The 23,417-nt window shown below is 47.0% G+C and overlaps 2 protein-coding genes across 4 annotated transcripts in view; one reads left to right on the top strand and one right to left on the bottom strand.

Annotated features, from left to right (window-relative positions):
• The window catches only part of CTNNA1 (catenin alpha 1), a 111,916-nt gene that overhangs the window by 42,214 nt on the left and 46,285 nt on the right, over positions 1-23,417 (top strand). Inside the window, exon 8 of the mRNA XM_027468651.3 lies at positions 23,029-23,109. Coding sequence (XP_027324452.1) covers positions 23,029-23,109 — 81 coding nt within the window. The remainder of the gene's footprint in view (positions 1-23,028; positions 23,110-23,417) is intronic.
• LRRTM2 (leucine rich repeat transmembrane neuronal 2) lies at positions 12,754-16,329 on the bottom strand. 3 transcript variants are annotated; one of them, XM_013104524.5, is made up of 2 exons: positions 15,458-16,329; positions 12,754-15,124 (listed from the first exon to the last, which is right to left on the bottom strand). In XM_013104524.5, exons 1-2 carry the CDS (start codon positions 15,459-15,461, stop codon positions 13,578-13,580), a joined length of 1,551 nt encoding a protein of 516 aa, XP_012959978.4. In that variant the 5' UTR covers positions 15,462-16,329; the 3' UTR covers positions 12,754-13,577. The 3 variants fall into 3 exon arrangements, with proteins under 3 accessions (XP_012959978.4, XP_071879538.1, XP_071879537.1); XM_072023437.1 differs by having other exon boundaries at positions 12,754-14,675; positions 15,458-16,328; XM_072023436.1 differs by having other exon boundaries at positions 12,754-14,696; positions 15,458-16,327.

Below are 23,417 nucleotides of genomic sequence, written 5' to 3'. Positions count from 1 at the left end.
CTGATTTGCTTTGCTTCCTTTTTCTGAACACTTAGCTGATGCCACGGTGCCGCTCCTCCTCAGATGTGCTGACTGTTCCTAAATGGTTTATTTCCTTTGACACTAGTTTTCTTTTGAAGAAGGGCAGCCACTTTGTATGTGTCAGGCTTGTGCTAGAATTTTAAATACTTTAATGCATCCTCATTATCTGCAAGGGTGGCTGTCTAATTAGTTAACTTAGTAAATAATGGCTTGATAGTGTCTCTGCAAAGTATGACATTATGCATGCCACGGTTTAGTGCCTTTCTAATCCTGGACAGTTCCTCGGAGCCGCTCGCTTTAGGTGAGCGGAGCAGCTACGAGGTTGCTGGCTTTCTTCAGCATCAGCACCCTCGTGGTCAGCCAGGTCGTTCCTGGTTCAAGCAATTTCCTCTTCCGTGGAGGAGAGTGAAGTTCCCAGGATCTGTGTGTAGGAGGGAGAGGAGATGTTTCTCATCTTTTTGGTGCTGGTAAGGCTAGAGGTGCTCGTTAGCTAGTCCCTCGGCAGTTAGTCAGCTTTTGGTGCTATTTCCAGTTATTTCGGTGCCTCTTGCTTCCTGTTGAAGACAACTTCATGTCTAGTTTTTCGTTGCTATGTTGCAGGGTAAGTGTGCTGAATCCTTTTCTACAGGAAATACTTAAAAATCTGTCACAAACTAAAGCTATTTATATTTCTAATAATGAATAAAGGATACATTAATTCTAGCTTTGAATGTCTTATGACTGTATGGGTAGGATTGTTTTATTATCTGTTTCTCTGAGCTGTCTTGCCAGGAGTTAGGTGGCTTTATTCCCAGATTTATAATGCATTCTCTTCCTCTTGGAAAGGGCATATGCTGTCTTGGCTCACTGTTTTTAATTTGAGTTTTGCAGGGGTCTGTGTTGTTCCAATTTTAGTTGTTCTATTTCTAAAGCCTTTCACATGCACGTAAAGTATGATAAAAACTAAAATATTTCAAGGCTTTTACAATGACTTTGGGTGTAAGCCTCAGACTGCTTTTCATACTTCTGGATATATCTATTAGTTCGTGTAATTCACAAAGGGAAAACTTGAGATATTCTTTAGACTAGGTTACCAATTAACATAAAAATGAAAAATTAAGCCTGTAAAAAAGAGACTCCACGGTAGCAGATTACTCACCACCCCCAGCAGCTGTCTTGTGGCTCAGCAGCACTTTGTCCCTCTGATTTGGTGTTCTGGGACGTTCCCCCATCCATCCTGCCACGCCGATCTGCCCAGCGATACTGCAAGTGAGACGAATTGACCTGTGTCCAAGCTAAACTAGCTGTCATTCAGCAAACCCGCTGCTGGGGAAACAGCCGTAAGTATTGACAAAAATATTGTGCTGCCCTCCTGCAGCTCCTCCGCTGTCAGTCGAGGGCGGTGTGGATCAGGCCTCACCCAATGGCTGTGGGGTCAGAGGTGGTCCAGCGCAGTTCTCGCCTGCAAGGAGGAGCTCCCCGGGGCTAAACAGAGCTTTTAGCAGCAAGTTGGGTGGGTGCTTCTCAGGGCTCTGAGCAGACCCACCTTGTAAAGCCTCAGAGAGTTTTCACTACAGAATGGTGCCAGTTCACCGGATTTCCATTGCAATTTGTCTTTTTCTTTTTGCTTTCTGCTGCGTTGAGGGAGAGCTGGGCTTGAAGCCCTGGTCCAGGAGGAGACCTCCCCTCGGCTTAGCATAGCAGGGAGCAGCCTGAGCCCGGCATCCTGAGCACTCACAGCAGGGGAAGGGCAGTGGGGAGAAAGAAGGAATACAACAGGTCTGCAAACTCACTTGGAGGTGCAGTAGGGCACTGAGCCCACTGCAAAATAACCTCTTTGCAGCTGGAGTCCTGTAAAGTAGAGCTTGGGTGCCTCTCCTTCCTACCTGATGGCTGGATGTGAACTGATAGAGCCGTCCAGGGAGGATGGGTGGGGAAGGAGTTTGCTGCTTGAGGAGGGGTGGGGGAAAGCTGCCAGATTTAACCAATTTCAAGTTCGAGCCTTGCAGCCTGGCTGTCAGAGCTCAACTGGCAAATGTTCAAGGTGCTAAGTACAAACCTCTTGCATTTTGCAAAAGATTCCGGATGTGCTGGGTTGAAATCTTGCTTTTAGAGGTTGTCCTAACTGTGCCTCAGTCCTGGTTTTACCCCTGAATCATGATTTCATGTAAACTAGGAGGAAAACTCGGTTTTAGGGTGTGCTGTGCTGCCCATCTCAGCTTTCCTTTTGGCTTTTAAGGAGATGAGGATGCACGCTGAGAAAGGGTGACTTTCCTAGCATTACTCCTCATCTGTATGGCTAAATGTTTTTGCCTTTGTGGTGGAAATGTGTTGCAGAGGCATAGAGCCTGTATGTGTGTTACCATGAAACCCATGCCCTTGACTTCTTTAGATATAAGAATAAGCCTCGAGAGAAGACTGCTAACTCCATTACCTGGTAAAGCTCTTTCGCAAACATTTCGTACCACTTTAATCTGTTCTATTTTCCAGACCAGAGATCTTTTTCATCTCTTCCCCTCCTCCCCAAGATCAGTAGTGAATATAATGGTAAAAAAATTACTTTGTGCTGTCGCAATATCATTTTTCCCTCAAGAAATAATACATCGATAGCGCTGCACAGTAATTTTAAAGCTTTGATTTCACCTTTGCTTATAGGAGCACTTGCTCAGTTGCTATTGCCTGTGAAGACATTTGAATGAAACTGGTAGTTACCCGTGCAGCTGGAGCCAAGCAGGGTTTGTGTGTGCGGATGTGTTACAGGTTAGTAGTTATTTAGGAGCTGGGCTCCTGCCTGGGCTTGGAATGAAACTTGGCGCCTCGCATGAAGAGATGAGCTGCTTACCAACCAGCCCCGTGTGGTGGTGAACCAGCCCTGGTATTTCCCAGTGCTTCCAGCATTGCCCTGGAGTGGCAGTTCTGGAGCAAGGTAGGTGGGATTAGGAATGGGTTTTAGCCTGGGGTGGTCCTGAGGATTTTGGTGAGCTGCCATTAAAGATAAAATGTCGTGAAATTTGTTAGACGAGTAACCAGTGTGTTCTCCTGATTTTCCTGTTAGGGAACAGACTGTGCAAGAGTAAAACTGCAAATTGTAGCCCTCAGATGAGGAAGTAAGACTTCCAGAGCATTTTATATTAATGGAAAGACTACAAATATGTTACTAATTTGAAATATCTGTTTCAAAGGCAGTAGAATGCTTTTGATAAAAGATAATGGTAAAATAGGCCTTTCCCAATGCATTGCATTTGAATTTTTTTAAAGCTTGTCAAAACATAAATCTATCTATGTAATGGCCTTGGAAGAAGCTGTTTTAATAATCAAAAAAGTTCTTTTTTTCTGCTCAGAATGTTTTTTTTTTGAGTCAGATCGCAGGAAGCTATTGTCGTTTCTCGCATATTGTGCTTTGTGAGCAGGCTTTGTCAGGTATGTGGTCTTGTTACTTAGTCCGAATCCTTTCACTAGCTTAAAACATGTCTTGCATAAGCAAATGTAGGAAACTCAGTATCAACAAAACCCAGGATAAAAATGAGTAATAGTTTAGCAGAGTTTACCCACTTAAAGCAGGGTATGGCAACCAGCAGCACGTAGGCTGGCTGCAGGTTTAGATGACCAGGAAATAGGCAAGGTGCAGGACAGATGGCCTGCAGCTCCTAATAAGTCAGCTCAGAAAAAAAGGTGGTTGTGAAGTAGGCACGCAATCTTACCAGACATAGGTTAGGGTAGGATATGACCAGATTTGGTTTATACAGATGAAAATAATGTGAAGTTATTGACTAACATAATACTGGAGGAGTCTGGTGCCACGATTACATCTGTGCCGCGTGCAGGTCCCCATCAGCTGAGGCACAAACCCTCCTACAAGCTGAATTGCTGGAGGTTTTGTCTGCACTGCCTAGGAGAACTTCCTTGCTATTGATTTTTTTTTTTCTTTTGAGATTTAACTTTTGATTTTTAAATGTTATTTGCAGTTAGTACCCCGGGGACACTGGTTGTGTACACTTTGCATTGTTTCATGTGCACTCTGCTGTGTCACATCTCCATTACGGTTTTTCCATGTTCCTTACGTGTATGGAATTAAGTATTTTAGAGGAATGGAGCGGTTGGGTTGTTTCATTACCTAATCTCATCCTTTTTGAGTGGGTCCCTCTGCTTTCCTGGGTTTCCAGCTGCAGTCTCAACGGTGCGGGCTGCGGTCGGGGGAGTTGCAGTGAGCAGAAGGAATGTGCTGTGATCTAGTTAAGTTTGCATAAACAACTGAAACTGGTTTTTGCTGATGATCACTTACTAATTTGCCTGATGAAGATGACTGGTTTGGAATAAATGGACAGTGAAAATAGGTGTCCGAGAGTTCCTCTTCTGATGATGCAGCTTTACTTGGGCTTATTTAAATGATGGAGAGCCCACTGAGAAGGAGCAAGCATTCAGCACTCTAATAGCACCGGCTCATCTGAATGTAGTATAAAACTTTTTCATGTGTCTCTGGACACTCTCATTGGCACGCTTTGTCAAATTAATTGTTGTCCACGGACAGTTGTAGATATGAAGGGGTAATATCCCTGAAATTTATCTGTGTGCTGCACTGGAGTAGTTCTCCGCTTCGTCAGTGCTTTCATTTGTCTTCAGTGTTTTACAGCGTGCTGTCAGGTGGCTGTTAGTCACGGGAAGATCCCCGAGTCGTCTTGAGCTGTGTCAGAGGACGGCACGGAGCGCTTCCAGGTCTGCACCTAACGCTGCTGTGGGTGTGCGTGCAGCTGCAGCACGTCGGGACCTCGCTGCTCCTCGGGGGGCTGTGCTGTGCCAGCTCCTGCTGGTGAGGGTAGCTCTGTGGCATGGGAGCAGAGCCGGGAATTCATTCCATAAATGCTGCTCCCATTTGGAACAAAGTGTTGGTTCTCTCCAGGTTCCAGATCTGTCAACAAACGCCTGTGCTGCCAGTGAATCCGAAACGTGGCGTGCACGAGGCGTCACAGCTTGTTCGGTGCTTCCCCAGGCTGAGGGGTATTGCAGCTGCAGCGTGTGGCCCCTAGATCCCTGCAATGCCTTACTCCTGACCACATCGTTGCGGGCTGCGTGGGTGTCCAGTGAGTTTAGCTATGGGCAGCAGATGTCCCTAATCCAAAGGAATGACACATTTCAGCTGCTCTGAAGTAGAGAATTACTCTCCACTTACAGGCAGGCTAACACTTGGCAAAAGTTCCCTACGCAGAGCACACTGAGCATGCTGCTCCGTGCTGTCAGTAAAGGATGGGCTGGGAAGTTTGCTGCCACCCTAACCTACAGCAACTTGCTGAGGGTGCAGTGCTTTTTATTTTCCTCGGGTGGTGTGTCAGAGATGCAGTGCCTGCCGCTGTATTTTTTCCTGTAGTCCAGCCTAATCAAATGTCTAACCTTAACCTTTTTAAGTTCCTGGTGTCTTAGGAGTAGATGCTAATTGCAGGAAAAAGGCATCTGTCATACAGTCAGCGCTCCCTGATTTCCAACTTTCACAGCTGCCATGGTGCTGATAGATGTCCCAGAGCTAAATCGGTCATCTGTAGAGAAGAATATAAACGAGAGGTGGCTTTCTCTGCCTGCCTACCCTGTGGCTGTTAAATTCCTGAAGGTCTGAACCCTGAAAGTATGCACTTGATACCCGTACAGCTTCCAGTTATTGAAAGGAGAGGGCAGTTTTGGCAGCCTGTGCCCCATCTCTGGCAGCAGCGTCCCAGTTTTCCTCTCCCGCCAGGTGCTGAGCTGGGTGACACCTTTCTGTCCTACCCGGGAGGGCAGTGGCATGGCCGTTTCCATCCCCAGGACTACCTGGGAAGATTGAAGAGGAATTCCTTCGCTCTTAAATTATTCAGCCAGAATTTCAAGTATGGAGGGAATCCTAAGCCTCTGTAGACCTTGGCACAACAGCTGTGGCTGTTGGTTTGGGGGTTTGGGGATGCTGCGCTTCAGGGCTGGGCTTGATCAATGAATAGCTCCACGCCTCTCCCGAGGCATCGCATCTTATCCGAAGGGAAAGCAGAGGTGGTGCTTCATCTCCCTGAGGGGCTAGGCACAGGACCTTTGGCTTCCCCACCTTGCGGGTTTGTTCCTGGTTCGGCACATGCTGAGGATGCGCCCGCTGCACGGCTCCTCGTGGGGCAGGAGAGCTGACTCGGGGATCTCAGCACCACTTTACGCTGAGCTGAGTGCTAACAAACCTTCCGGAGATGTCTTCACCGGAGGGGAATGCACGTGTGTTTTCCTGTTGTGAGCCATCGTGCTGTGCCTTCGGTGACAGGAGCTCATTTACAGTCTGCGTCCCAATCCCTTCGCCCATATTCCCGCTGCTAACAGATTGGATCATTATTAGCTTTAGTAAGAGCTCTATTAATACGACAATTTTTCTGCTCTGAAAGATTAAAATCTTAAGGTGGTATCAGGGTTGAAGGAGTCTGTTTGAGGGCAGGAAATGATAGTCCCAGTTAACCAGCACATGGCTTTTGAGCCAGAGGTTCAGGGCGTGTGATGGATTATTTAGGAGCTAAAGGAGAGAGCAAATAGCTCATAATAAAAGTACTTACTGTAGGGCTGAGCTGGATTTCGTTTTCACACTCTTCTCAATATTTTTAGCTCTTTGCAATCATATAAGTAGCGCTACTTCTTGCAATAAGCTTTTCTGCAATAGTTTGTACACTTCGTAAAGGATATTTCAGGATTTCTGTAGCTGTATGGTTGGGAAGCGTCTTGGAAGGACCTTTCTACTTGAAATGCATTTCCTGTATCTAGAGCTGGCTTTAATCTCACGCGGTCTCACAAAACCTGTTCTACCTATTAAATATGCAGTAAAGCTGTTCTGTTTGGTAGAAGATTGTATGTTTAAACAGCAGAAGTCCTCGTTGCTCTTGTATTTTAAAATTAAAAATTCAGCTGCCATGCTACCTTCGGATTCAGAGCCATTAGAATGGATTTTTCAGATTTATTCTTCTGATTATAATACAGAAAATTAATTGCTTTTGACTGTAAAGAATTGACCCATTCATTATTTAGGAACCTTCTTGATGGATGAACATTTTCTGCTTCCAGACCTTTCATGAAATAAAGCTGCTTTCTAAATTGATATAAAACATAATACACCCATGTCAAACAGTGGATGCACAGCACCCTTCTTTAGGGAAGAGAAAAATAAAAGCGTTTTGTCTAGTTTGTCTAAGTATTCAGCATACAAGTAGTGGAGTCTGCTGGGAGAAAACAGGATTAACTTGCTCGAACTGCATTTAAAATAATGTAATTTGGTATTTTTAAAAGGAGGATGTACCAGTTTCTTAAAATGTCCTGGTGGTGCAGAATACCACTTCAGTTCTGCGTGCGTGTGCCACATATTGGAGAGATGACCTTGTGTTGGGCTCGAGATGGACGGCCAGACACTGCTGTGGTCTCTGCTCAGCTCCTTGCTGTGCTTGTGATGCTGGTTCAGAAGCTCTCAAATGATTTGTGTGTATTTAAGTCTTGGTCTCATCCTTTTAACAGGTTAAGAAAGATGGAAAAAAAAAAGAATTTGTAAGACCGTATTGGTTAAAAACAGCAGCAGAACTAAAATATTTTGGTTACCTTTAAGCCTGGAAGTGTTTGCTGAATGCCCTCAGTAGCCAAACCTCTTCAGTCATTCAACACAGAAATAAAGGCAGAATTCAGTGAATGAGGCAATTGCAGTCAGTTTTTGTTTCATGGGATAATTCCCAGAGCACAGGGCTCTCGATGTCAAATATGACAGGTGAAGCTTTTTAATAGTACAACTGTTTTCCTACTACCTAATGGCAATGAAACTGTTGACAGGGAACAATTTAATAAAGAACCTTTTCTCATGAACATAACTTGAGCCTTTCATGGGCAGATGAAGGCTTGCGCTGAGCCCTGTCCCTGCCCTGCACGCCTGCTGGGAGGAGGCGGGCGGCGCTCGCCTGGGTGTGCTTCAGCTCCCAGTCCGTTTGTGCAGTCCTCTCTGGCCAGATTCTTTAGTCTCAAATTTTTTTTGCAGTTGTCTTAACACAGCCTACGTTTAAAAGCTAGCTGCTAGGGATGTTGATATTTCCTTGTTACTAATTGGTTTTAAGAGTTTTGCATAGTATTTTCTGAGCATCATTTTTTTTCCTCTTACGCATCCTGCCTTTCCCTGTGAAAGCAACTGGCTTTGCATTTTAGAAAGATGGCCTTTGTCTTAAAATTGGTCTCTTTGAATGTTTAAGAAAATAGGCTTATCATGTGCTGCTTTGAAGTATGAGAAGGATTTGAGGAGTGGTTAGCCAGCTGGCAGTGAGAACCTAGGAGAATTTGTTGTAGCCAAACCTTTTGCACAAGAAAAATGCAAATGCAGCTCAGGCTCAGTCACTAAACTGACTTTAGCAGGCAGTTCAGTGCATGTAGCCACCTTAGAACATCCTGAAACTCCTCCTTTTTCAGCTGTTATATCAAGTCTGTTGGGTTGTGTCTGCAAACTTGTCACTTGCCTACATGAGAAATTTCCCTCGTGCTGTTGAAGCACCACTCCTGTTCATTACAGGAGCCCACAGAAAGGACACTCGTCAGGGAGGTGCAGCCCGTGTGCTTCCTGGGCTGCTGCAATTCAAAGCCGGGGCGATGTGCTGCTCGTTTGGCATCTCTCAGTGGTAGGGGTCTCTTGTCCCTGCACATCTCCTGGCAGGGCACGGCGGTCCCGCTGGACCTGCTGCACCCCAGCTGCTGCCCCACCAGGGACTGAGGGTCCACGCTCCTTCCCCTGCTGTATGAGCAACTCCTGCTAGTCAAGAGGCATCCAGGCTGAGAAGAGCTCTGCTTCCTGCAGGGAAGCAGCAAGGGCTGTGTGTGATGCAGTTCCAATAAATGGACCAGCCCAAACCTGGCGTGGAAAATGTTGGGGTGCTATGACACCCGAGGGATGGAGGCTGCACTCAGTGCAAGAGAGCTTTGGGCACCTCTATTTGGAAAAGGAGGAAGAAAGAGGCGAGTTCAGTTTTACAGTATACACAATTTTAATAACAAAATCTTTCTGTACACTGCACTTTTTTTTTACTCCATTTTGCTCCGTTACTTGTACCCCCTCCCACCAGGAATCGGCTCGTTAACCATAACTTAATTACAGTGCGCATAGGACTCTTAATCTCTGGTTGCCACGCTGGTAGAATAGTTCACTCACTAATGTTTTCATGATGGTGAAAAGAAAAAGTGTGGTGGTTTCTGTCTTTTTTTAACAAAAGAGTAGTTGAAGGCTAGCAGTTTCAGTGTGTACATCACAGGTGCACAAGCCACGTGGTGTTTTGCCCTTAAATCATGCAAGTTTTGCCCTGTCTGAGGCCAGATTATATCCATCAAAGCTTCTGTCACCTCTCCCTAGATCTCTCTCTCGGAAGGTTTTTATACCAGACACGAAGTGCTGTGTTTCCAGCTGACTCTGAGATGATCTCCAGGCATCCTGCTGGCACGGTGCTTAAGAAGCCTGGCACCGCTTTTGGTGCATGGGACTGCAGCACAGAGGGCACGGGGAGGGAGGGAGGGAGGAGCTGCTGCTGGGCACTGCCATGGGGTTTTGCTGCTGTTCCCTTGCTTGTTCTTCTTTCTGGGGCAGGAGATGTGCCATGTACCTTCCTGAACTCTAATTTTTATGGAAAGCTTAAGACGAAGCTCAGCTTTCTGGGTAGGTTTCATAGGTCTGAACAGATGGATTTTAATAGCTGTGCAGCTCGCAAAATTAAATCAACTTTATTTCTGTGCTACTTTAATGAAAATAAACTCAGGCACATTAAAAAACAAGCACATAGTGCAGATTTCTGATTAAAGCCACCGGATGTTTCTGTTGCACGTGTCAGCAATAGGGGGCCGTCTTCCAGGGACGTCATGGGATGGGAGCGGAGATGCTGGGGATGCGGGCAGGCTGGGCCTAGCTCTGCAAAATCAGGTAACTTCTGCTTGGGGGAAAAGCAAAACAACCAAACACGGATATGGTGGCATGCATCGTGCTTCCTTCTGGTAGGAAACGGGAGCTCTGCTGCCACTGGCAGAGGAGCCCTTCAGTCGGAGGCTCAGCGCTCACCCGTTTTACTCCTGATCAAGTAATTCCTGGTTGTGTGCGTTTAAAGGATGATCTAATGCAGAGCGACTAACGAGAGGGGAGCTGAAAGCATTAATTCAGACCTGTTCCAACACGATGACTCAAAAATGGAGCTTGTGCTGCTGGGTTTGCATTTCACTGACACGAGGGTGGGGAGGAGGAAGCGAGGGAAAGCAGGGAGGCTGGAGGAGGTCTCTGGGTGGGACAGGCAGGAGCAGGGGAACGAGTTTTCCTTTCTAAAAGGCCCTGAAGGCTTGAAGATGCTGTGCCAGGAGGTGGGGAGGCACCTGTAGTGCCACTTAGGATGGTAGAAACTGAGGCTGTACAACAGAGATGACATTTGGGGAGGACAATTTAACAACCTCTTGTCATCAGGCAGCGCTCATACAGGAATGCTGATAACTTAAGCCAAATCATCCTGGTTCCCATTCCCTAAACAAGGCAATTACTACAATCCCTGCTTTGGAAGAGTCACAAGCCATTGCAAATGGAAGACAGTGACTTAAAAATGAATAAATGAAACAAAAGCTAACAGCCTCTTGTGGTGCCCTGGTGTAGGGTGATGGCTTTCCCTGCAGTTTGCTGTCCCTCCCAGGGGACTTCCAGTTGACTTTGCTGCTCATGTTTGACATCCCTTGGGTTTTGTTGTACCCGTTACCCTAAACGTAATGGTTATGGACTGACTTTATTTATGCCTGGAACCTGGCTACAAATGGTTTGGGAAATGGCAGATGTGAGCCATGGTATTCGGGTACGAGGGGCTTACAGTTGGGATGGGACACAGAAGAGGATTGAACCAGCACTGCCTGTTGGCTGGAGCACCTGTACTGACAGAATCACAATGTGCTAAGGATGGAGAGGGCTTTGGGGGAGTTGGGAAGGCACCTCCTGGGCGCCCTGGTGGAGGAGGATTGGGTTGGTACCTTTCAAACCGCCCTGCAGGGTGGCTGGGCACAGAGCCGCAGGGCGCAATTCCCTCCAGCACGCGGCTGGGGGCACCGGGCTCTGTATGGACCTGCTGGGAGGAGCTGGGGGAGTAAGATCGTTAGGCTGCCCGCATAATTAATGAGCTCAGTCCTGACTCTGTCTCTGCTGGTGCCTACGTGGGAATCACTCCCCAGAGCGTCTGCTCCCCACTTCCCCAGCACAGAGCGTGGGGACAGCTGGCACGAAGCGAGGGGCTGGCCAGAGGGAAGAGCTGCGAGCTCCTGCTCGTGGCGGGGAATGAAGCAAGGCTCTCCACAAGCACCTACATGCACAAAGTTTTTGTGTCTGTCACCTTAGGTCCGGCCTTTTGGATCTCGTGGGATTTTATCATAGGGAATATTCCCTCACTGCCCACCTGCCTCGCCAGATTTATTGTACTAAAATCAGGAATTGACTTCCTAGAAGGGATGCAAATTGGCTCATCGTGTTATGAACAGTTAAGGGGGTTCAAAGTTATCTAATGGAAAACCACAGTCTTCGCTGAACCTCTTCTATTAAAGTACAGAGTCACAGGAAGTAAACAAAAATATTTGCTTTATAATAGGGCACTGTATGTAAAAGTAAAGTGATGCAAATTAATATCTTCAAAACCAGTAATTGAAAAAACCTTTATGTAAAATCTGAACAGAAGTCACACTTATCTTGCTATAATTGCCTTGGACGAATTCATTTCACAATAAAACATCAAACTGTTGTATAATTGCACCCTAAATACCTCACTAAGTGGTAATACAGATATATAAAAGCAGAGTGAAATAGCAAACAGATTTTTATGCAGTGATTTTCTGTTTAAAAAGTTTGCGGAATAGTTTAGTACAACACAATTAGCATACTGTAATTACTGATTCGTTCAAGGTATGTCAACACCGTGAGGAATTTCTCTTCATCTGTGTTTGCTGGTAATCCTTTAACACTGCAGCATTGGACACAACACGGTTTTTAGTTATACATACATGTATATATATACTTAAAAAAAATAAGAAGCCGTCCCTCTGGTCCTTTGAACTTTGGTTAGAATGTTTACAATATTTGAGCAGTTGACTTAAAAATAATGTCATCCTGTGCAGCCCCCCCGCCCGCCCACCCCCGTGGCATCTCCGTACCACTGTCGCTGCATAGATCTGCAAATATTTACATATAATTTCAGAATATATTATAAATAGCAGGATGGTACTTCTGGCTGAAGAAATCAAATTGCTCCTTAGGAATGAGGTGCGTGTGTGTCTCTATATATTTATATATGATTTTTAATGGCATCCTAGTTTAGGTTCTGTCCCGTATCAAGTAAGAAACGAAGCATTTTTCAGTGAACTATTCTATAAACTAATTATATCGTCCTCACTTATCGGAAGGTACGTGGTTTTGAATTGGTAATTACCTTGAATTTTGGAAGAGGAGGACAAGTGAGAGCTTATATTACAGGGGCTAATTCTGTCTCCAGAGAAACCAGCGGAGTTAGTGCATGAAAATAGCTTCCAGGCAAGAGGAAGCCTCCCTCAGCCGGGGGGGCAGCGGGGGGACAAAGAGAGGTTTCTTCCTTCCTTCCCTCTCTCTTAACCTCGCAGTTGATATTTACTTTTCATTAAGAAAAACTTGCATCAAGGGTATTTACACATGAAAAGGTGTGGAAATGTTTGTTCATAGGCGTGAGTAATGAGGCTGAATTCATGAAAAGCATTACCCAGTCAGACCAGAGATCCAATGCGATTTAAATGCCTTTAATATTTAGAATCGATCACATCGTACCGAGCCTTCCTAATTAAGCCACGCTGGCTACTTTGCAAGCGCCGGGAGAGTCATCCTGATTAATTTGTGATCGTGTGAACCGCTCCTGTCTGTATTTGCTGTGAGCTTTAGCAAGGTACGTTTAAGCAAGCCAAACTATGAATATGGAGGTAGGAAAACTGTAGTTAAAATAAATTCACCGGTCCCCAATGCATCAAAATCCCCACCTGAACATTTGTTACTTTTTTTTTCCCCCCCCCTCTCCCCTTTTTAGTCTCGAGTGGAAATGATCAGAGGAGGAAAACCTTCCTCCAAGTCTGCCTTTTAAAGTGAGCTGAGCCAGCTGGGATGTTTGGGATCGTACAGCTGCAGGCGAACAAATGCAGTGTATGTTCCTCTGCAGATCTCTGTGCAGATACCCAATCTCCTTCCACTCGGGCTGTTTTCATTAGAAAAAGTAGAATATGGAGACTCCGGTATAAATGTTTACACACAGTCATAGAATTACATAACATGAAACATTGTACATAGTTTGAGGTGAGCATCTTTTTAGACTCTTAAACATTAGGAGTGCAAGTTGAATGTAATCATTGCTTCTTTAACACTGAAAATATTATGGATTTATTTTTTAAAAAAACTTAAAAATACTGCACCACTCCATAAACAATGCTTCCATTAAGTAGCTTGGAAAATTAGGCTTTATGTCAACATTTGTAAAAATTAGAATCTGATGTAGGTCCCCTACAATTTTAAAATAGGTTACTTATCTGCTTTAATTTTTGATGGCATGTAGGTATTATACTTCACATTCTTTGTATGGCAGCTGCTGACACTTGCATTGTCCATAGCCATTAATGATGATGAAGGGTCCTTCGTGGGTGGGTTCGTATTCATTATACGGTCCTTGGTCTGACATATTTGCCATATGTAGCCGTGTTTGGGATCGGAGTTGCCTGTGGTTTTGAATCATTGAGCACTGCCTAATTCTTCTTAATGTGGGAGGGCAGCATTTCCTGGAGATGAAGACTATAAAAATGATAAAAAAGAAAGAAAACAATAAAGCCATTGTCCCTGTAATTACCCTTTGAGTGAAGATGGCATTGTTTGGCTCCGGGAAAGGTTCTTCGGTGGTGACGACCATGCCTGCCGTGGTTGGAATTTCTTTGTCTCCCATATGGAAATTAGAGGAGCTTATTCTTTTTGTGTACTCGGTGGTGGGGACCGCGGAGGTCGGAGCCGCGGACGTCGCCCCGGCCGATAAATTCCAGCAAAGCTGAAAGCCGTGCACGGCGTCCAGGATGTCCTCTCCCTGGGTGTGGTCGGGGCTGTGGCAGAGGATGGGGTGCTCCCAGCGGCCGCGGAAGCCGCTCAGCCAGGTGGCCAGGGCGCAGATCTTGGGGCTGCACTCCCACAGATTGCCCGAGAGGCCCACGGTGGTGAGGGACGGCAGCGAGCCGAGGATCTTGGAGTCCAGGGTGGTCAGCTTGTTGTTATCCATGAGCAGGGTCTTAAGGTTAGGCATAGTTTCAAAAACCGTGAGGTCGATGGCTTTGATCTCGTTTCCAGTCAAATCCAGCTTTTCTAAGGTGCCCCAGGTCCACTCCATCCCACACGTCAAGTTGCTAATTTTGTTCCACTGCAAGAAGAGCGTGTGCAGGCTGCTCAGCCGGAGGAAATGAGCAAAATTAATCTTCGTCAGCTGGTTGTGCTCTAGGTGAAGCTCCCTCAGCTTGATTAATCCTGCAAATCCATTGCGAGCCAAACTTCGCAAGCGGTTTGTGCTCAGATCCAGGAACTCGAGGCTACGGCAGTCCCAGAACAGGCGGACGGGGATCGTCCGCAGGGAGTTGGAGCGCAAATGCAAGGTCTGCAGCTTGCGGAGGCCGTAGAGCAGCTCGGGGTGCAGAGAGGACAACTGATTAAAAGAGAGGTCCAAATTCTGCAGGTTAAGCAGCTGGCTAAAAGTTGTGTTTGGCAAATGAAAGATTTTGTTGGAACTTAAGACTAATTCCTTAAGTTTATATAGTCCTTGAAAAGAATCTTCTCTGACTGTTGCAATTTGATTATGATCTAAGTGAAGCCAAGTAAGTTGACTGAAGCTTGCAAATTGATCCCTTTCAAGTTCAGTAATAAAATTGTGCCTCAGTGACAAACCTAGAGAGCCCTTTTCAGTGGTGTTTGGCACTGAGTGAAACCCCTGAGAGTCACAGTAAAAGAGCAGCTTCTCACAGCGACATTTTGGTGGACAAGCCATGCCCAAGGCAGGCAGCATTTTTAAAACCATACTCATTGCATATAGTGCTGCCAGCATACGAGCCCCTAATGGCCACTTGAAATGTAAGCCTGCAGAATATAATTTAGGAAAACAACAAGATAGGATATCCTTATCAGTATACTTTGAACATCACGGTGGAAGATTTCACTGCAGATAACATTTCCATGCATTTCCGAAAAGCTTACTCTAAATGCAAGAAACAACTTACTACTAAGCACAGCATACTCGGATATTACACTTAGGATGAGCCTTTAGCGCTATCACGGAGGATTACAGCGGCACGATCGGAAAACATTTCTTTCACAAGGTTCACTTCAGCAAAACGTGCGTTAGCACCTAGCTGCTGCTGGAACACACAGCCCATCATTCATTAAAAGGTAGAGAGAAAGGCATACACTTACCCATTCTTTTGAGTACATTGGAGGTTGCATTCAGTCGTAGTTTGAGACTCAACGCAGTGAGTCTGGGAAAGGCTCTAATGTAAGATAGCCTTTGAATAATTTACTGCGTTTTAGGGTCCTTTGATATTAGTGCAAAATTGAATCCACGATGCTCTCTTGGAATATTCCTTTTTGAAATCGCTGGCTTGATCTCCTCCGACAGGTCTGTAATTTTAAAATCAATGCTTAATACAAGTTTTCTTCCTCTGTGGCTGCTCAGCTGTTTAATTGAAGCTCACGTTTTCTTTTTCCGCAGCTGTGGGTTCCTTTAGTCCTAACTTGTTGATGGCAGATGGGTGGCTTATTGCTGAGAGAAGCTCCTGGAGTAGCATGAGTGCATTTACTGAAAAGCTTTTCAGGGAAGCGGTACAAGAATGGGTTTGCTTATGCGCTGCGACCACACAGGACTGTATATAGGCTGACGTCACCTGGTGACGTTCCTTTTGTTTGGGTTTTCCAGAAGCTTTGCTGTTTTAAAGCATTGTGCTGCATCCTGTGATCGCGTTAAAGACCACTGATGGAGGGGGAGAAAAATCAACTCCAGGAGTCCTTCGTCCCCGCGATGCGAGGCAGGGGAGAGCCTTGCAGCACCCCGCTCCCCCCCGCACCCTCGCTCGATTCAGCCGGTGCTGAGAGCAGCGCAGAGCTGCGGCTGGGAGCGCCTCGCCTCGCCGCTAGCTGCTGCCGGCTGCCTGTTAAACCTGGCTGCGGGAAAGCAACTTTGGGATGGCGAGTGCACACGGTGTGAATAGGGGATGCTGATTAGCACCAGCCTCTCGGGGAGGTGAGAGGGATTTGGCAGCCCGGAGCTCCGCGTAACAACAGCCTGCCTGCGACTGGGGTCCCTGCAAAAGTGGGAAAGGGGGAGAGAAAGAGCACTCCTCTAGGGGAAGCTGCCGTGTCGGGAAGTGCAGCACACGTCCCCGGAACAAAGGACGGGAGCTAATGTTTCAAATGATGGGAAATTTCTGGAAAAAAAAGGAGAGCTGGCGGTAGAACACAGGAAAGAACTTAATTGGAATCCAGCTTGACAGCACGCAGTTACAAAACTGGGAAATCTTTTCTCTTTTTTTTTTCCCCTTTTATTCCCACAAGCCCTGACTCCTGTGCTCGCTTGTTGCTGGGCACTGGAGCGTAGGGGAGCGAGTTGGGAGCCTGGCATTCACAGCTGGGGCTCGGGGCAGTTTGAGGGCTCCCTGGCAGCCCCCCTGCACCCCGGGAGCAGGGGCACGGTGCCTTAGCAGCTCACAGGGTGGGTGCAGGAGGTGGCGGGCAGCGTGCACGCTGTCGAGCCGAGATGCATTTGCAGAACCGGTGACCCTGCAAAGCTGGCGGCACGGCCCGGTTCCTGGCTGCTGGTCCCAAACTTCCCCAGTCCCTTTATCCCCAGAGAGCTCTCCTGCGGGACAGCTGGCACCGAGGGGTGTGTGAATAGACGGCATCGCAGCTGTCTGGGGGTTTTAGGATTTGGGTGCGAGCAGCAGCCATTCGGAGAGGCTGCCCTGGCCTTGACTTGCTCTGGGTGAGCCAGGGGTGTCAGCTTCCCGCTGCCATTGCCTCGGAGCAGCTCTCATCTTTTACTCTTGTCTTTTATTTTCACCTTGAGATGTAAAGCGACGGTGCGATGCAAGGCACTTGACGATGTTTGCTCTGTAGCAGCGAGGGATCATTTATGACCTCGGGACTGGGATGAGCTGAGAATAACAAACTGCCCGTGCTGACAGGGGGAGACGATGAATTGTCAGAGGAGGTCTTAGAAGAAAGCAGCCATTTACCTTTGTTATTAAACTTTGGTTCTTCATTTAAACTCAGACTTCTCGTTTTCTGCCTGCTTCTTCTCCCTTCTGTGTCCCACAGTACAAGTAACCCACACTGACTGCAGCACCTGGTCTGTGGCAGATTGTCCCTTCCACAGCATGCCTGAGGAGGAAGCATTAAGTGAAGTGGAGGCATGGAGAAAGGTGAACTGCTTAAAAACAAGGGAAACCCCAAACAAAAAAACACCCCAGGAAAATAATTACCTTTAATGATAAATCAGAAAATGCTAGGTAAATGGACTGAATTGCACCGTCATGGTAACTGTTCTCACATTTGCTGCAGACTGAAAGAAACACACATAAAGAAGTTGCACAAACCTATTCAAAGAGTTTCTCTGTGGTTAACATTCACTGTACAAAAAATATGCAAACTGAAATCCAGCCTGAGCCGCCAGCTGTCTTGTGGGACTACTGCAGCAGTGTACCTGTAGCTGTGCTTCTCACAGTGCTAAGCTGGTGCAAAACCCTGATTTGAAGCCTTGATTTGAATTTTAATAACGCCTAAATGCGATAACACGATATTTAAAATAACTTTCCAAGGGTGTAATTTAATAAAATGAAAAGAGCTCAGAGATCAAAGGTGGTTACTCTCCTGTGCCACTCTTCCCATTATTCCCAGGAGGCTGAGTTTAGGTAACTTTTGGAAGGGTTCTGCTTTTTTGCATTGCTGCCTGGTGGTAGGTTCCTCCCACGTGAAGATTGTGTAATCTGGCACGGAGTTAGGAGTTAGTGTTCAAACACGGTAAGTCGCTTCCTTTCTGAAGCTCTTAGTTCTTTGGCCCGTAACCAAACAAGGGCTATTTAGCACCTTGCCAGCAGGTTTCCTGTTTGGGAAACAGTTAACGCGAACTTTATGGGCGCTTTTCTCAGCAAAACATGTTTTTATGCACGCTTGTCGTGAAGTACCAGCTATTACCGAAAGCACGCATCTGACTCTTTTTTAAATCCCAAACTCTCTGCTGATATCTGCGTTGTGCCTTGGGAGCTGCCTGGGGTGTCAAGGTGCAATAGGCTGGGAAGGAACTCCAGCTGCCTGCAGAGTTCACACCGTTGCATTTCTTCGGAGACTGCAAACTCGCTTGCGTGCTGGGGAAAGCCACGTACGAGTGCCATCTGGAGCCTCCCGCCAGAACAGGCGCCTTGAGGTGACAACCAAAATCCTCACGTGTAACACCCAAGAGGGAAAATGGGGGAAAACCAGCTTGTTCTCGAGCATAAGCGTGCTCGGACCAAATGCCTCTCTCGGGGGCTTCTCCCTTGCCCTGCTCGCTGTGCAGCAGTGGAGCTGGTTTCCCTGCTAGATGCGCGCGCTCACAAAGTAGAGCTGCACCCCGAGGCCAGCAGTGTCATTTCGTTAGGCTGACATCTTGTGGAAGCCTTCCTAGTGTATGAAGTACAACAAATGAGCTAATTTTACTGATGGAGATGTGGGCTGGGTGACCTCCTTGCACTCTTGGCATGGAGGAGAGGCCATGCAGCCCCCGTGTTTTGGGGAGCCGTGGCGGAGCTGCAGGAGACTCTGCATTTGTGTCCATAAGGAACTGGGACATGTTCCTGTCTCCTCGACCATCAGGTATCAGATGGGTAAATGCTACTGGAATTCACGTATCATGCTTCGTTGCTTACCCTTCCTGGTCTTGAATCAGCACTGTTGCATCTGGAATTTGTTTGCAGCCCTGCTATGGGGGTAATGAAGGAGTACGGGCGGCCATCCTTCGTAGCCATGCAATTAGGCGAGGCGTCAAGGTGAAAATTAAGCATGTGACAAACGTGAATCCGAGCACTACATCTTAATGCCTCGCCACCAAGCCCGGCTTCAGCGGCCGCACGCTGATGTACAACTTCCCCCACCTGCCCAGAGGAAGGTTTGCCAAGCGCACATTTGTCACTTGTTCAATCACAGCCATTAACCATGGTGCTGCCTGCTCCACCAACAGGCTAGAAGACAATTTGGAGATTACCTGAAGCAGAAATCCCTCTGTGAATGACCTTTTTTTAATTTGGGTAGAGCAGCGTGAGGGATGGCTGTGGGGCAGGGGGCACCAGTCCTCAATAGCTCCCCGGTCTTAGGTGAAACTCCGAGATGAATAATGGAAGTTTTTGATATTTAGCTATAAAAACATGGCTGCATAACTGCATTGTAGGACGTGCACTGCTGATCCTGGTCGCTTTAAGATAGCGTTCATTTACTACCACTGCCATGCTCTCCGTTTTTACATTTGTGAATCAGTTGAGGTTGGATTTTAACGTTAGTAGCTGCAGGAAAAACTTGTTTCGGGTTTTGTTTCTGAGTCAGATGGCAGGCCTACAAAGGGAATGCTTTGTTGAGTTAGTGATTCCACTTTGCCTCCTTGTATACAAATCCCCTTTCTTTGCTTTAAGCAATTAAAAAAAAAAAATCGAGGGGATAGCTGCGTGAGCTGGAACAGCAAGGCTGTGACAGGGAGTGCTTGTGTTGCTTTCCAAGCAGCCTAGCCATGGTGGTGGAAGAGCAAAAAATGACGGGGTGAGGGAAACGTGCGATTTTTAATGCCAGTTCTAGCCTTTTTTATGAAGATCTGATTTAAAAGAAAGTAAATTTGCTGCATGGCTAAGCTAGTTATTCATTGTACTGGGCAGCGCGGTGGTGTCATGATGCAAAATGAGTGGCGTGGTCAGCGTGACCCCATGAAACCTGCTGAATCTGTCAGCTGCTGCCGGCACCGCTGCCTGCAGAGCTCGGGATTCCCTCAGAGCTAGCAGCACGCCGTGCTGGATAGCCAACAGTCCCCAGCAATCCCAGCAGCAGCCTGAATATTCGGGGTTTGCCGTTGTCAGTCCTGATCCCGAGCATAGAAGCTGCTTGCTGGGAGATGTTCCTCTCCGTGGCATCAGGGGGCTTCCGAGGAAGTTCAGGCTGGGAACAAGGGCCAAGTTTTTAATAGCAAGAGTAATTGGTTACTGGAACAAATTACCCAGAGGTGCTGAGCACTCACTTGGAGCCTTTAAAGCGTGATTTATTGCTGTAGAGCCCAGCTCAAGCGGGAATTGTTGAGCCGTAGGGTGGAACCCGGGGGTGAAATTCATGGGGCTTGGACAGGGTGATCAGCATGGCCAAGGAGGGTGCGTAACTCCTCCAGGTGCTGTCGAAGGTCGGAGCAGCCAGTGTCCTGGCTCCACTCAGACTTTATGGGGTGCACGTGGCCCCACAGCTAGCGTGCTGTGTTTAATTTTATGCAAATAATACATATATATTAAAAAAAAGCCAAGCAACTTTAGACTGGCACGACTTGACATCCTTGTCTTCAGGGCAGGGCCTCGCTTAGGATTGGTTTGGTGGTTTCAGGTGGGAATGACACAGGTCCCCTCCGTGCAGCTGCAGAGGGGTGTTTGGTGTTCGTCCTGTGCTCCTGCCCCTGCCCCAGCCCTAGGAAGGTGTGGGGTTAGCAGCTGACTCAGGAGGTGCTAAATTACCGCGGCTCAATTAGCAGGGTGGTTGGTGTCGCGACTGTCCCAAGTGCTCTTAATTCTTTCTGACGAGCTTCTGTGCTAAAATTTCTGAATGCCAACAGGATGGAAATAAAGCAGAGCTGCCTTGCTCGAATGTGCTGGGTTGGGATTATACAGCTATTTCTGTGGTAGTACATGGCGCGGCTTAATAGGAACAGATCAACGGCATGAAATTGGAGCTGCCTGGGCTCTAATGTATGCGTTGCACGCTTTTCAGGGCATTTTATGTAGGGCTGGCTGTGGTCAGGTCTCATGAACTGAACATCCATTAGTGGAAGCCATCTCCTGGTTTCCTTTCATCCGAGAGGGACCCAGACCTCGCGCGCCGAGGCTGCTCCGTGCTGTGAAGCCGGGGACGGCAAAGTGGAAGCGATCGGTGGATTCACATCAAAAGCGTGCTCCTGCCTCCCGTTCAGATGGTAATGCAGGGGCACCCGGGGAGAAGTAAAATGGCACTTTGTGGAGCAGCCGAATGTTTGGCTTTCTGTTTAATGGATGAGTATATAGCTCGTCTCCAAAGGTGCGCCTGGAAAAAATGCCCAGGCGTACTGGGGTGGATGCTCGGGGTTCATTAAAACGGTCGTGCTGCAGGGGTGTTGGAGCATATGGAGCAGGAGCAATCACAGGTTTGTGACTCCTAGCAGGATGTCAGTTTGTTTGGTGAAGCTGGGCAGATTTCAGTCATTTCGGGTGGCCTGGTGGCCGCAAGGAGCCCGCTGCCTGCCCCGGGGCGCATCGGGTGCAGACGGACAGAGCCCAGCGCCGTCAGTGCAGGCTGAACAAATCCCTTCCAGCATCACTGGGCTTCGGGTTTGGTGTCTACCAGGCATGGGAACAGCCTGCTGTTCAATAAAAAGCAGCATTAATTTTCACTTTATTTCAAGATTTCTGCTTTCATTTTTGAGTGTGAAGAATGGCCCAGCATCGGGTCTGCTGGAGCCTGTGGCATGGTTGGAACAAGCTCCTGGTTTTAATTTCAGCCAGCTTTCAGTTACCTTTTGTGATGAGAATCAAATTGCTTGATCAGGGAAGTGACAAAACTTCAAAAAGTCATTAAACTCTAATGACTTGACAACATCCCAATTTCCCCCTCTTGGTTTTTGTTTAATTTTTATTTCTGCTTCGTGTTTTAGATTCAAGGCTGCCTGTGCAAGGGCTTCGAACCAGCCTGGCATCTGCAGAACTGCTTATTGGCATGCCTTCGCTTTAGTGCTGCAAATTGATTTATCTGTTTATTTCCCACCAGGACAATTATCCTGATCATGGCGTAGAAGTTCAGAAATTAGTTTGTGGTCACATAAAATGTGCTGCATAAAACTCTCGTACCAGCCGTATCACATAGGAAAAAAAAAAAAACAAAAAAAACAAAAAAACCTCCTTGTGACACTGTAAGGCCACCACTGTTGTGTCTGGCTCTCCCATTTTGGTCCATACTAGGACATTTTTAGCCCACCATCTGCTTAGGGGCAGAGAAGCTGCCACTGCACCTTGTCCCCTTTCTGTCTTTTAACAACGCTGCTAATGTGAAACCTGCTGCATCGAGCCTCGGTGAGATCCAGCTCCCAGCGGGTGAGCCTGGATACTTATTTGATGTTGGATTTCATCCCTGACAAATGTCTTATAAGGATTTTACCTTAATATAATTGATTTCTGGCTTACAATTGGCTGCTCAAGAACAGCCTTCTGTGATAGTCAGGCCTGAAGCTGTGCAAGGAGCTCCATTGCATGGGCTGCACAGCCCCCGGGGCTGCTCGCACCCTGCCTCATCTGCAGCATGGGGGTATTTGGGTCCAACCCATCGACCTGGGAGATCTCAGCAGCCAAGGTGGGGAAAGACTGAGGGCTGAAGCAGGGAGAGCTGTTTGGGGCTTGAGATCCAGGGCAAACCGTGTGGTTGTTGACAGAGCTGTCGGAGAAATCTCAAACTTGCAGCTTAAATATGGGCTCTGGCTGCTGAGGAGCAAAAAGCAGTCTCAGTGTAGGAAATCATCCTTTTTTCCAGAAAGGGAGCTGATGAGTGCTAAAGAGGCAGCCTTCTGTTGTCAGATGCTCCTGAGCTGCTGAAACCTGCCAGGAGGAATGGTGCTGGAGCAGGGAGGCAGGGGCTCTGCTTCTGACCTGTGTGATCTCTTACATCAGTAAGGAAGCTGACGGTCTTGAAATGAATAATACTGGTTTTATTTTGGGACCCTGAACACCTTTTGACATCTGCCTCTTGTTTTTCAGGCTGGACGTAAGGAAAGAAGCGATGCGCTGAACTCTGCGATCGATAAAATGACCAAAAAGACCAGAGACTTGCGTAGACAGGTAATTAATGTGTGAAGTTAATACTCGTTGAAACAAATGGATGCGTTTCTGCATGTTTCCTCTCTTGGAAGTATTTCATCTGTTGATTTGCTTCCAACTGTAAAGGGCTTGCCTGCTTCTTGCGAATTAAAAAGTGAATTAAAAGCTAGAAACTTCCAGTACCTGGTTCATATGGCAGCGTGGGGTGGAGATGTAGCCCTGTTAACTGTGGGATAAAGGCGTTGGATTCTTTACCATCCTCATGGCAAAAGGGATAAAAAATTAAAAAACAAAAAACAAAGATCATATTTTATGGCTTTTATACATAA

Source organism: Anas platyrhynchos, chromosome 14, assembly GCF_047663525.1.
Source record: "Anas platyrhynchos isolate ZD024472 breed Pekin duck chromosome 14, IASCAAS_PekinDuck_T2T, whole genome shotgun sequence".
NCBI lineage: Eukaryota > Metazoa > Chordata > Aves > Anseriformes > Anatidae > Anas > Anas platyrhynchos.
This window is presented reverse-complemented; position numbering and strand designations above follow the sequence as displayed.